Raw genomic sequence first — 14,367 nt, 5'->3', positions numbered from 1 at the left:
GATCATGGCCTCACGGTAGCATGGTGGTTAGCATCAATGCTTCACAGCTCCAGGGTCCCAGGTTCGATTCCCGGCTGGGTCACTGTCTGTGTGGAGTCTGCACGTCCTCCCCGTGTGTGCGTGGGTTTCCTCCGGGTGCTCCGGTTTCCTCCCACAGTCCAAAGATGTGCGGGTTAGGTGGATTGGCCATGCTAAATTGCCCGTAGTGTAAGGTTAATGGGGGGATTGTTGGGATACGGGTTACGTGGGTTTAAGTAGGGTGATCATTGCTCGGCACAACATCGAGGGCCGAAGGGCCTGTTCTGTGCTGTACTGTTCTATGTTCTATGTTCTATCATTTGTAACGATCATGGCTGATCTTGATCATCAACTACTCCACGTTCCTCTTGATTCCCTGAGAGAACAAAATTCTGTCTATTCCAGCCGTAAATATATTCAATGATGGAGCACCCACAACCCTCTGGAGTAGACGGTTCCTGATCCGACACGTGTTCAAATTGATTCCACAGGGGCTTCTCTGAAAGAATGACTCGTGGATGTTTCTGGATTGAGGTTAGGTGGATCGGCCATGATGTCCAACGGTTAAGGTGTGGTTACAGGGGATAGGGTGGGAGGGGTGGGCCTATCTTGGGGTGCTCTTTTGGAGGTTGGGTGCAGGCTGGGTGGGCCGAATGGCCTCCTTCTGCAATGTAGGGATTCTGTGATTCAGTCCCACCGAGTTGACCGATCCCAGCCACCGGGGCTCCTACCGTCGGCCTCAGTACCCTGGGAGCAGGAAAGAGAAAAGTCCACCCTGTTCCAGGCCGCACTCCAGTCGAGTTGCCCCCTAGGTTGGCTAAGGCCCAGGCTGTGAGGCCTCCCACTGGCGAATTGCCTGCTCACTGCTTGTTGCCTGAGCTCCCTCATCTGCCTACTTGGTGGTTACAATTGATCTCAGCTCATTATCTAAGGCAGTATCCTACCTTGGTAATTGTGTGATGCTGTCCCGTTAACCCTCCCATCTTTTGGAAACATCTTTATCGCCTCACAGAAGAACATTGGGAATCAGAAGCTTACAGCAGGAGCACCTCGTTTATCCGAATCACATTTATAAACAGTTTGCAAACTGTGATCCACCAAAAGGTACGACTGGGCAACACTGACAGTTTCATGCTAGAAGTCTTCCATCACCAGGTTAAAGTCCAACAGGTTAGTTTCGAATCACTAGCTTTCGGAGCACTGCTCCTTCCTCAGGTGAATGAAGAGGTTTGTTACAGAAATATATATATAGACAAAGTTAAAGATGCCAGACAATGCTTTGCATGTGAGCATTTGCAGGTAATTAAGTCTTTATTGTCTCGCATTTTTGACTTTGTCTATATATATGTTTCTGGAACCCACCTCTTCATTCACCTGAGGAAGGAGCAGTGCTCCGAAAGCTAGTGATTCGAAACGAGCCTGTTAGACTTTAACCCAGTGTTGGAAGACTTCTTACTGTGCTGACCTCTTGCTGTCCCTTCAATCCACTATCCTCCCTTTCCTGCTCTACTATTTCCCGGTTCTCCCCACTTTTCCTCGCCTCTCCACTTTTGCTTTCTCCTCTGCCTCCCTCCATACCCCCACCTCCCTCCCCATCCCACCCTTTCCCATTCTTCCAACCCCTACCCTTCGCTCCATTCTCTCTCTCCCTCCACAAACTCATATTCTCTCTCACGCACCCCTCCACACTCACTCACTCTCTCACACCCCTCCTCTCTCCATCTCTCTCCCCTCCACACACACTCTTTCGCTGTAACCTCTCCTCTCTCTCACACTCCTCCACTTACACTCTCTCTCCTCCACATACACGCAGTCTCTTGCTCTCTTTCTCTCGCGCTCTCGCACCCCTCTCTCTTTCACTCTCTCTTTTCCACTCACACTGTCTATTGCTCTCTATCTCTCTCGCGTACCCCTCCACTCTTTCTCTCCAGCACCCAGTTTATGAAAATGATTTTCCAAGCTGTGAAATAACCTTTTCAATCAAACTAGTCTGTATTGTGACGTCTTGAGAGTTTTATTACACGCGTTTGCAATTTAAAGTTTGAGTTTCCTATGATTTATGATTTGGATTATGACATGAAGTTGTACACATTTATAAAACATATATAACGTCCAGGAAACACATCTGGCTGAGATACGTTTGTGAAAAATCTCCACCTAATTTAACAGGACAATAAAGCTGATGAACTTTACTTCACAATCACTCAATAAACAGTCTAGCTGTGTTATTTCTCATTGGCAATGGAAACACAGAAGGACACCAGGTTCTTCACGTGGGTTGGGTTAATGTTGAGTTTGAGTCAATCCCGCATGCCAGGCTGAGCTCCATCAGGACCCATTCTTAGGTGTCCCCAGATCTCCTGCTAAATTCAGCTGAACGGGGCCGATTGATTGGAAGATGTTACATCGCAAGTGTCAACACGTTCACAAACTGTGCTCCAGGCAATAGATCTCACAGGCTGAGAAAAACCAACTGACCCCATACACAGGTCAGATAATTATAACAAAAACCCCCAATCCCCTCCTCCACCACTCACTACCCTCCCCCCTTCGCATATAGAGAAATACAGCACAGAACAAGCCCTTCGGCCCACGATGTTGTGCCGAACTTTTGTCCTAGTTTAATCATAGTGTCCAAAATTCTATGATAATCTAAGGGCAATTTATCCTGGCCAATCCACCCAACTTGCACATCTTTGGACTGTGGGAGGAAACTGGAGCACCCGGAGGAAACCCACGCAGACACGGGGAGGATGTGCAGACTCCGCACAGCCAGTGACCCCCAGGCTGGGAATCGAACCTGGGACCCTGGAGCAAACTCCCATTTCCCTCTCTCCATACCTACCACCAACCATCCTCTCCTCACTTGCCCATTCAGACATACCCTCATTCCTCACCATCCAACCCCCTCTGCCCCACAACCCTCCCCCTCCCCCCCACACCTCACCTACCCCTCACCTACTTCCTCACCTGTCCCTCCCACCTACCCCCACACCTCACCTACCCCTCCCACCTACCCCTCCACCAGCCTCACACCTCCCACCCTTTCCCTCTCCAGGCCCCTCCCTCCCCACCGCCACACGGGTTGACTGTTAAATGATAAAACATTTGACGAACATTCATTTTTATTCACTCACATCAAAGCACGGACTAGAAATGCCACAATACAAAAATACATAGCTCAGGTATTACAATAATTCTTAAATACATTTATTTGATGCATATCAGATGAACTGTTTGCATTCCTGAACAACTGTGCAAAGAATAAACAGTACAGGGATCCCGGCAAATATATATATATGTCACTGAAGTGTCATTTGCAAAGTAAAGTGCATTGAATCGAGGGGTTCACTATCCACAGTCGCTGGAGCTGAACACGTTCAGATCTGTGTCACAGTCTTGACTGTCACTGTCTTTTTTGGAATTTTCGAGAAAGTAGTCAGTGCATTTATGTTTTAAGATATTTAAAATTTAGCCCCTTCGGGAGGGAGTTCAGCTGCATCTACCCACCTATCCCCGGCCTCCTGTAGCTGTGTTGCCCGAGGTGATGCCAACATTGTCACTCTGGGGTAAAGGGGGTGGCCATTTCTAGGGGGGTCTGTCACAACCTCAGCAAGTCCCGGAAGGCCTTGCCGCCAAAGAGGTAGCCCTGAACCGCCGTGATGTAGGAAATGCAATTTGTACACAGCAAGCATCCACAAACATTGATGTGATAAATGGCCACGTTTTTGCCATGTCCAGGGCGCAGGGGACAACACTCCTGCTCGTCTCCAAAATAGTGGCCAGGGGATCTTTTACATCCACAATTGTCATCCCCCCCCATCTCCTTCCTCCCACTCCTCTCCAAAACCTACCCTCTCCCCTACCCCCCACCACTCCCACCACAATCCTCCCCTCCCTTCCCCAGTTCAAAGTCAGCACCGCCGACAGTGCAGTACTCCCTCGGTGCTGCCACTGGGAGTGTCGGCCTGGACGTTCTGCGTTCCAGTCTCTGGAGGGGGGACGTGAGCCTGCAACCTTTCTGGCTTCGAAGCAGCAAAGTGCGTCTCCTTCAGAGATTCAATGACAATTCCCCGGGGCAGGGCAGCTCTCTTGCGGAGCTGGCTGCAGTTTACTCTCCCCCCCAGCCCCCCCACTGTGGGCGGGGGGGAATCAGTGTCCTGTTTGGCTTGCGGTGAAGGCCTACAACGCAGCGAGCGTGTTCCCCACGAGACGTGGCAAACGGAGCGGGCGGGGGGGGGGGGTCAGAAAAGAAGCTGGCACGCAAACCGGAAAATCAGCCGACGGCAGGGCACTAACAGCTGCGACGAGAATGAGATGGTCATTGTCATTGTTTTGTGTCAAGGTCCCTTTGTCAAAATGAGCCATTCACCCAACTTTTATCAGAGGCGGAGGAGCCTATTTGTGGTGCGTCGAGGAACTTCACACATGTAGTGCAAAGAAGCAGGCCATTCGGCCCAACTGCCCAGTACTGGCGTTTATGGTCCAACAGCGCCTCCTCCCACACTATTTCCCTTCATCCCGCCAGCATTAACCGACCGGCCGGAATCGTAAATTGTGAGTTTCGGCCTTTGTCGAGTTTATTTCAAATTTATGCAGGCAGGAGACGTGAGGTTAATTATAATAACATCGGTTTTCAGATAATTGGTCAGGAACCTGCAGGGCTGCGGGGCGGGGAAACGGGGTTGACCGGATTGTTCTGCACCAAGCCAGCACGCGCTCAGTGGGCGGAATGGCCTCCTGCAGGATCGTGAGTGACTCTGACTCCGATTCCTCCCTCCCACCAGCCTCACGCCTCACCCCCCTCCCCCTGTCCCCCCTCACCTCCCCCTCCCCCTGTCCCCCCTCACCTCCCCCTCCCCCTGTCCCCCCTCACCTCCCCCTCCCCCTGTCCCCCCTCACCTCCCCCTCCCCAGCCATGCATTCAGCCAGCTTTACACACTATCTGCCTCAACCACTCCCTGTGGGAGGGAGTTCCACCCCCTCACCAGCCCCTGGACTGAGTTGATTGGTGACCATCTTTATATTGATAGCTCCCGGTATCAGACACTCCCCCTCCACACACACACACACACACACACACAAGTGGAAACACCTTCTCTATAGCCCCTCTATCAAACTCCTTCATAGTAAGAAGTCTTAAAACCAGGATAAGCCCAATAGTTTGTTTCGAATCACTGGCTTTCGGAGCACGGCTCCTTCCTCAGGCAAATGAAGAGGTGGGTTCCACAAACGCATACATAGACAAAGTCAATGATGATACTTTGACTGCGAGGTAATTAAGTCTTTACAGGTCCAGACAATGTGGCTGGAGAGAGGGACAATCACAGGCCACACCTCTTTAACCTGTGATTGTCCCTCTCCATCTGGTCCTGAGGAAGGAGCAGTGCTCCGAAAGCTAGTGATTCAAAACAAACCTGTTGGACTTGAATCCGATGTAAGATTTCTGACTGTGCCCACCCCAGTCTAACGTCAGCATCTCCATATCCTTCATATTAATAAAGAGCTTTTTTGTTGAAACCAGACCCCTCCTCTGCTTTCCCATTTACAGAGACAGGGAGAAATAAGACCCTGATTGATATGTTCTCATAGGGCAGGTTATTTTATTTGGGCTGTGCTCTGTCCTCACTATTTTATAATTTCCAATGTAAAGTGTCCCAAGCTGTCATGTTTGTTATTTGCGTGGTTGGGGGAGGGGGAGAAGGAAAACAGGAAGAGATCTCGAGCCTATTCTAACATTCAGTTAGATCGTGGCTGACCTGGACCCTAACTCAAGTTACCCACCTCCCTTTGGGCTGTGGAGGAGGGGGTGGTTTATCATGGGATCCCTCAGATAATTGGTCAAAGTGTTCCTTTGATTGCGGGCGCAAAAGCATCTCTTATTGCTGCAATCCAAACAATGTTAACACCTCGACAAGGGCAACCTGTACTAAACTATTTGGGTATATTATTGTGCAGCGCCAAACATTAGCAGATGGAAGTGTGTGTGGGCATCGCCTCTGACAATAATACTGTGGGGAATTCAGGGCCTGGGAATACTACAGGGAATTCAGGGCCTGTGCATACTACAGGGAATTCAGGGCCTGTGTATACTACAGTGAATTCAGGGCCTGTGTGTACTACAGGGAATTCAGGGCCTGTGTATACTACAGTGAATTCAGGGCCTGTGTGTATACTACAGTGAATTCAGGGCCTGTGTATCCTACAGGGAATTCAGGGCCTGTGTGTATACTACAGGGAATTCAGGGCCTGTGTGTATACTACAGTGAATTCAGGGCCTGTGTATACTACAGTGAATTCAGGGCCTGTGTGTATACTACAGGGAATTCAGGGCCTGTGTGTATACTACAGGGAATTCAGGGCCTGTGCATACTACAGTGAATTCAGGGCCTGTGCATACTACAGGGAATTCAGGGCCTGTGTGTACTACAGGGAATTCAGGGCCTGTGCATACTACAGGGAATTCAGGGCCTGTGTGTATACTACAGGGAATTCAGGGCCTGTGTGTATACTACAGGGAATTCAGGGCCTGTGTGTATACTACAGGGAATTCAGGGCCTGTGTGTACTACAGTGAATTCAGGGCCTGTGTGTACTACAGGGAATTCAGGGCCTGTGTGTATACTACAGGGAATTCAGGGCCTGTGTGTACTACAGTGAATTCAGGGCCTGTGTATACTACAGTGAATTCAGGGCCTGTGTATACTACAGGGAATTCAGGGCCTGTGTGTATACTACAGTGAATTCAGGGCCTGTGTGTATACTACAGGGAATTCAGGGCCTGTGTATCCTACAGGGAATTCAGGGCCTGTGTGTACTACAGGGAATTCAGGGCCTGTGTGTACTACAGGGAATTCAGGGCCTGTGTGCACTACAGGGAGTTCAGGGCCAGTGTGACTGCCAGAACTAGTTACATTCACCTCAATGGGCAAACAAGGGAACTCACGGCATCCAAACACCGCTCGGAGTTGGGTCGCTGGGGTCTCCACAATAGAAGGAGCCAGCCCATGGGAGGGTACCTTGGCCGAGATGAAACGCCTGGCCTGGGTCCCTTTCATTCATTCATTGGACAGTTTGCACAGCAGAATGAGCTGTCGGGACTGAAAAGTACAGGGAGATATTTTTTAAAAACCTCAGGACACTCTGAACAATTACACAGGAACCGAAGGTACAGAAACGTCAAGAACTGCCGCAGCCAAAGATAGCGTTACACCAAAACCACAGAACGATTGGAGCCCCAACAATGAAATAGGCCCAATCAGTATTACTGCCTGGATTCAGGTTAATACCTAAACCCAGTATAGTGGCACTGACAGTGGGAGCAGAGCCCTGTGTTGCAACCTCTAGATTTTTGCTTTCCTTTCGTGTGCTGGATGGGGCAATTATTATTTTTACTTTGTTTTTAAACTCGATGCTTATTCGCTGTTCCTCCTCTTTCCCCTCCTGGCAGGATCCTGTGTGGACGCAGAAGGTTCATCCTGCCCTTCCCCTCACACAGTGAAACAGGCGGAAGGATATTTACAGGCTATCTTTTACCCTCACGGTGGGGGGGGGGGAGCTTCCCACAAGGAAAAATAGTTCCACCGAATTGGGAGCTGGCAGAATGCAGGCCAGCTGATTTGGGAGGAACCGGAACAACCTTTGAACTCCCGACCCATGACCTCGCGGCACCTTCCTGTCAAGCTGCTGGTGGTTGGGATCAGTCACTGCTTCAGGGCCCGCCCCCACCAGTCACTAACGCTTAGACGCCTTCCCCAAATCCCACTCAACACAAGAGGACACTTGGTGATGCTCTAACGTTGCTCACATCAACTGAAACCCAAAGAGCTGACTGACCCAGTCACATGTGTCAGGCCATTCGCCAAGCAACTCAATGGCTGCTGATACTGTTTATTATACACATGGTGGGATCCAGTCCTCTGTAACTTGAGGTATATTAAATCCATTGCAGACTGGGTTCCTCAATCCATTAAATCCATTGATATGAGTAGGATCAATTGTTTTACGTTGGGAAACTACCATCCAACAGCTCTCAAGACCCCAGAGGGATCGACTCCTTTTCCAACCCGATCCTCTTCCTTGCGCATCCTGACCACCCGAAGCGGCCTCAATGTCCTTTGAAGGTGCCTTTTTTGTTTTGGTCTACCCATTGAGATGGGCCTGTGCGGGTTCCCTGGACCCGCCTCTTCAAGAATCCTTTCCAATCCTCAGAGACCGTCCTCGCTCAGAACCGGTTGACGACACTGCGCTCGGAACTCTGAAAGGAGCTGATCTCCCAGCGGTCAAACTTGCTCTTGTTGAAGTCCGTCTTCCGAAAAAACAATTTGTAAACTTTTCTCATGACGGCGCGGCGGAGCAGAATGTAGACCCAGGGGTCGAGGATCTGATTCCAGGAGGCCATACGGACACCGAGGAAACTCAACCAGTCACCTTCCTCGATTTTCTGGATTCGATTTACGCCAACAATTACCTGCGACCAAACAAAGTGAAGACTTTATTGAACAGCACGGGAATTACATGGAATGTAGGGCACGGAATCAGCCACTTAGCCCTACTAGTCCTCTCTTTAAACTCAACACAAGCCTCCTCCAGTCTATCTTATAGGCAATTGAAACCAAAGAATAAGTTCATTGTTTGGAATATTGCGCACAATTCTGGTCGCCACACTACCAGAAGGACGTGGAAGCTTTGGAGAGGGTGCAGAAGAGGTTCACCAGGATGTTGCCGGGTCTGGAGGGTGTTAGCAATGCGGAGAGGCTGAATAGACTCAGACTGTTTTCATTAGAACGATGAAGGTTGAGGGGTGACCTGATAGAGGTCTACAAGATTATGAGGGGCATGGATAGTGTGGATGGGCAGGCACTCTTTCCCAGGGTGGAGGGGTCAATCACCAGGGCACATCGGTTTAAGTTCCATGGGGCAAAGTTTAGAGGAGTTGTGCTAGGCACGTTTTTTTGCACATACATTAACGGCGTTCAAAAGGCATCTCAGCAAACACATGGATAGGATGGATATAGAGGGATACGGCACAAGGAAATGCTGAAGGTTTTGGCCAAGATTGGTCAAGGCTTGGAGGGCCGAAGGGCCTGTTGCTGCGCTGTATTGTTCTTTGTTCTTTGTTTGTTCTAACACAAACCTGGAGATTCCTGAGGCCGATGTTCGTCCACGAACATTTCATGTTGAACTAATCTCTTCACTACCATTAACATTTAAATTAAACAAGACAATCTTCTCTAGCCTTTCATCTCTCATGCTTACTTAACACTTGCCACCACCTATCTCGTCAACCTCCTCCATCCCTGCAACCTCCTCCATCCCTGCAACCTCCTCCAGCCCTACAACCTCCTCCAACCCTACAACCTCCTCCATCCCTACAACCTCCTCCAGCCCTACAACCTCCTCCATCCCTACAACCTCCTCCATCCCTTCAGCCTCCTCCATCCCTACAACCTCCTCCAGCCCTACAACCTCCTCCAACCCTACAACCTCCTCCATCCCTACAACCTCCTCCAGCCCTACAACCTCCTCCATCCCTTCAGCCTCCTCCATCCCTTCAGCCTCCTCCATCCCTGCAACCTCCTCCAGCCCTACAACCTCCTCCATCCCTACAACCTCCTCCAGCCCTACAACCTCCTCCATCCCTACAACCTCCTCCATCCCTTCAGCCTCCTCCATCCCTACAACCTCCTCCAGCCCTACAACCTCCTCCAACCCTACAGCCTCCTCCAGCCCTACAACCTCCTCCATCCCTTCAGCCTCCTCCAGCCCTACAACCTCCTCCATCCCTGCAACCTCCTCCATCCCTACAACCTCCTCCAACCCTACAACCTCCTCCATCCTTCAGCCTCCTCCAGCCCTACAACCTCCTCCAGCCCTACAACCTCCTCCATCCCTTCAGCCTCCTCCATCCCTACAACCTCCTCCAGCCCTACAATCCGCTCCAGCCCAACAACTTCTTCCATCCCTACATCCTCCTCCAGCCCTACAACCGGCTCCATCCCTACAACCTCCTCCAGCCCTCTGGGATCTCTGCCTCACTCCGATTCCAGCCACTGGAGAATCTCCAGATTTTAATCCTTTCACCATGGGGAGCCGTGTCTTCAGCTGCCTAGACCCTAAGTTCTGGATTTCCCTCCCTAAACCTTTCTGCCACCATCTCCCCTCTCTCTGACACCAATCTCCCCCCTCTCCCTCTGCTTCTCTCTCTCTCTTTGGCTTTCTCTCTCTCTCTCTGCCCTACTCTCTTTCGTAATGCATTTTGGAAGGTCTAATGCAGGAATATACAGTGAATGGTAGAACCCTCAAGAGTATTGAAAGCCAGAGAGATCTTGTGTCCAGGTCCACAGGTCACTGAAAGGGGCAACACAGGTAGAGAAGATAGTCAAGAAGGCATACGGCATGCTTGCCTTCATTAGCCGGGGCATTGAGTATAAGAATTGGCAAGTCATGTTGCAGCTGTATGGAACCTTAGTTAGGCCACACTTGGAGTATAGTGTTCAATTCTGGTCACCACACTACCAGAAGGATGTGGAGGCTTTAGAGAGGGTGCAGAAGAGATTTACCAGGGTGTTGCCTGGTATGGAGGGCATTAGCTATGAGGAGCGGTTGAATAAACTTGGTTTGTTCTCACTGGAACGACGGAGGTTGAGGGGCGACCTGATAGAGGTCTACAAAATTATGAGGGGCATAGACAGAGTGGATAGTCAGAGGCTTTTCCCCAGGGTAGAGGGGTCAATTACTAGGGGGCATAGGTTTAAAGTGCGAGGGGCAAGGTTTAGAGGGGATGTACGGGGCAAGTGTTTTACACAGAGGGTAGTGGGTGCCTGGAACTCACTGCCGGAGGAGGTGGTGGAAGCAGGGACGATAGTGACATTTAAGGGGCATCTTGATAAATACATGAATAGGATGGGAATAGAGAGATACGGATCCAGGAGGGGTAGATGATTTTAGTTTAGAGGGGCAGCATGGTCGGCAGAACGTGGAGGGCTGAAGGGCCTGTTCTTGTGCTGTACTTTTTTTGTTCTTTGTTCTCTCTCTCTCTCTCTCTCTCCCTCTGCATCTCTCTCTCTCTTTGGCTTTCTCTCTCTCTCTCTCTCTCTCTCTGCCTCTCTCTCTGTCTCCCTCTCTCTCTGTGCCTCTCTCTCTCTCTGTGCCTCTGTCTCTGGCTCTCTTTCCCTCTGCCCCCCCCCCCCCCCCCCCCCCCCCCTCTCTCTCTCCCTCTGCCTCTCTCTCTCTCTCTGTCTCTGGCTCTCTCTCTGTCCCCCTCTCTCCCTATGCCTCTCTCTGTGCCTCTCTCTCTCTACGCCTCTGTCTCTGGCTCTCTTTCCCACTGCCCCCCCCCTCTCTCTCTCTCCCTCTGCCTCTCTCTCTCTGTCTCTGGCTCTCTCTCTGTCCCCCTCTCTCCCTATGCCTCTCTCTGTGCCTCTCTCTCTGGCTCTCTTTCCCTCTGCCCCCCTCTCTCTCTCTCCCTCTGCCTCTCTCTGTGCCTCTCTCTCTACGCCTCTGTCTCTGGCTCTCTTTCCCTCTGCCCCCCTCTTTCTCTCTCTCCCTCTTCCTCTCTCTCTGTCTCTGGCTCTCTTCCTCTCTCCCTCTCCTCCCTCCCTCTCCTCCTTTAGGATGTTCCTCAGAATCTCCCTCTTTGGTCACCTGTCCCTAGTATCTCCTTTGGTGAGTTAAGTGTCAATTTTAGTCTGATAAACCCTCTCGCATAAGGTGGTCGGACGTTTCACTGCGTTGCAGGCACTGTATAAACAAAACTTGTTGTAATAATTGATGAAAGAAAGCACAGTCGGTTAGAGATAAGGTGAAGTATTTAGCAGAGTGCTCTATGGTAATGACTAGACTCACCAGCAGAGGGCTCCAACAGATGCACGAGACCATCATGATCCCAATCAGCTGTACGACCATTTCAATGTCATGGGATTTGGTCCTCCGATTGTAGTTCTGCTTTTTAATTCTGGCCTGTATGAGGGTCACTCCACTGATGGTGTTACAGATCAGGGATATTAGGAGTGCTGCCACTCCGAGTAACGAGAAAAGCAAGGCAAAGACGTCCTCTGTCCAGACGGGATGGGGGCTCACGCGGATGAAGCACCAGGTTTTTGGCCATTGCACCCCATAGCGGCCAAAGCTCATGAACGGCAACAAAGCGACAAAACCAGCCGCCAGCCACAGGCAGATGACGGCGAGCTTAGTCCTGGTGGAAGTCACCACCGCTGAATGGAGCAGGGGCCTCGTGACGCCCACGCAGCGCTCAATCGCCATGATGCAGCCTAGAAAGAGCGGGCACAGGCCGAAGAACACCAAACTCCCCCCCAGGAACTGACACATCAGGCCCTCGCCATCGATCTTCCCGGTGTAGAGTCGGAGCACCAAGGCACCCGGGATGACGTGCCCGGCGAAGTCCGTCAGCACCAGGCTGCTGGCGAAGAGCAGGAAGGTGGCCTTCGACCGCCTTCGGAACCTGGCGTAGGACTTGACCAGGATGACCAGGGCAATGATGTTCGACAGAGCGCCCAAGGTCATGGAGAAGCTGGGGATGGCGATGGACTTGGCCAATGGGGAAGCCACCTCTGAGAACAGCAGGGTGCTGGCATTAGTCTGAGGGAGGCTGCTGTTGGAGATCAGGCTGCTGATGGTGTTGACAACGTCTTGATAGAGAACCGTCATATTGGCATGTTGAGACATACTGCACCTCACCACATCCATAGCCCACACAGATCCATTTAGATCCCTATGTAAACAGAGAAACGAATCGTGTTAAATCAATTAAAACTACGACAGGACAAAGTATAAACTCAAGATAGCAGTCGCATGATTAACAAATTGTTTGTTTGAGAACCAAGTACTTACCCGCCCCTTAAACTTTCCAGCAATTCGTGGAAATGAGAGAGACCCCCAAGACAGGTCAGTAGAGAATCAGTTCCATCACACTGTGAGCTATGCATCAGGCCAGTATCGGGTTACCCCCCACCTCCAGCTATCCGCTGTGGCTGAATGAGTAGGACATTCACACTGGGCCGAAGGGCAATTCAAGCCTTACTCCCAGTACAAACTCTGGGACAAAGCTGACCGTCCTGCAGGAGTGCTGCACTGTCAGGGGGCGCTGCCTCTCGGCTGCGTCGCAAAGCTGAGGCACCCTCGGCCCTCTCTGGCAGAGAATAAACGTCCTGGCCCTCAAACAACTACCGAAAACAGGTGATGCAGTCAGCGTCACGCCCGCTCTTCGTGGGAAACCCGCTGAGGGCAAATTAGCTGCCGTGAATCTTACACTGGGGCGGTGACTACACTTTGGAAGCACGTCATTGGCTATAAAACGTTTTGAGATGCTGTGATGAGGTGCTATAAAAATGCAAGTCCTCTCATAATGATAATAATCGCTTATTGTCAGAAGTAAACTTCAATGAAGTTACTGTGAAAAGCCCCTAGTCGCCACATTCCAGCGCCTGTTCGGGGAGGCTGGTACGGGAATTGAACCGTGCTGCTGGCCTGCCTTGGTCTGCTTTAAAAGCCAGCGATTTAGCCCAGTGCACATAGTGGGAACTGAACCCATGCCGCTGACTCATTTATTCCAGTTTTCTTGTGCGCTAGTCCAGTAACAGAACCGCTCTGCTGCTGTCCTCCAACTGCAGCAGCTGTACCGGGTTTGCCTCAGTCTCAATGCGCCTGGGACAGCGAGGGAAAACTCCACATGGCTCCAAATTCTTATTATGCTGCAGTATCCGTGTGTGTGTGCCGCGACCCTTCCACCCGAAGCTTCCCGCTTGGAATATGTCCATTTGCTGGTCTTCTTCCAACTGTTTTCCACTTAATCAACATCAATGGGGAATTAAACTCTCCACACGCCTCTTCCTGTTCTCAGACAGCCGTAGGAAAGTTCGTTCCCAGAAGACGACACTCCTGTCGGCACTGATATTAAATCATTTTGTATTATGTGACTGGACAGCTGTTAAACCTATCCTGCAGTGATGGAAAGGTATATCCGCACTAGTGTTGTGAAATCTAACTCAAGTTGGGGAGGATTCCAGTGGGGAGTGCTCCATCACACTCCTGACTTGTGTCTTGTCGATGGTGGACAGGCTTTGGGGGGGGGGGGGGGGGTCAGGAGGTGAGTTACTGGCCGCAGGATTCCCAGCCACTGACCTGCTCTTGTAGCCGCTGTAGTGATATTCAGATATCAATACACAAGATCAATGTATGTAAATGTAGTACAGTCATTTCAACACTAGATGTCTCAAAATCAGATACTATAAGTACCGGATTCCCGCTCTTTTTAGTTAGTTAGAGAGTGTGATCCAGAACAGTAACCAAGCAAGACGGAGAATAGCTACAGTGAGAGAAGTTAGAACTA

General features: G+C 50.7%; 1 protein-coding gene across 2 annotated transcripts in view; it reads right to left on the bottom strand.

Annotated features, from left to right (window-relative positions):
• Positions 1 to 5,425: 5,425 nt before the first annotated feature.
• Positions 5,426 to 14,367, bottom strand: part of LOC119957213 (prostaglandin E2 receptor EP1 subtype-like) — a 37,882-nt gene continuing 28,940 nt past the window's right edge. For both annotated transcript variants that reach the window (XM_038785035.1, XM_038785036.1), the window contains 2 exons: positions 11,865 to 12,750; positions 5,426 to 8,487 (listed from right to left, as the gene is read on the bottom strand). In XM_038785035.1, the coding sequence (XP_038640963.1) occupies positions 8,242 to 8,487; positions 11,865 to 12,725 (1,107 nt within the window). In that variant the 5' untranslated portion in view covers positions 12,726 to 12,750 and the 3' untranslated portion in view covers positions 5,426 to 8,241. The remainder of the gene's footprint in view (positions 8,488 to 11,864; positions 12,751 to 14,367) is intronic.

This window comes from Scyliorhinus canicula, chromosome 25 (genome assembly GCF_902713615.1).
Source record: "Scyliorhinus canicula chromosome 25, sScyCan1.1, whole genome shotgun sequence".
Lineage (NCBI taxonomy): Eukaryota > Metazoa > Chordata > Chondrichthyes > Carcharhiniformes > Scyliorhinidae > Scyliorhinus > Scyliorhinus canicula.
Note: the sequence above shows the minus strand (reverse complement) of the source record. Positions and strands in the feature narration are given on the sequence as shown.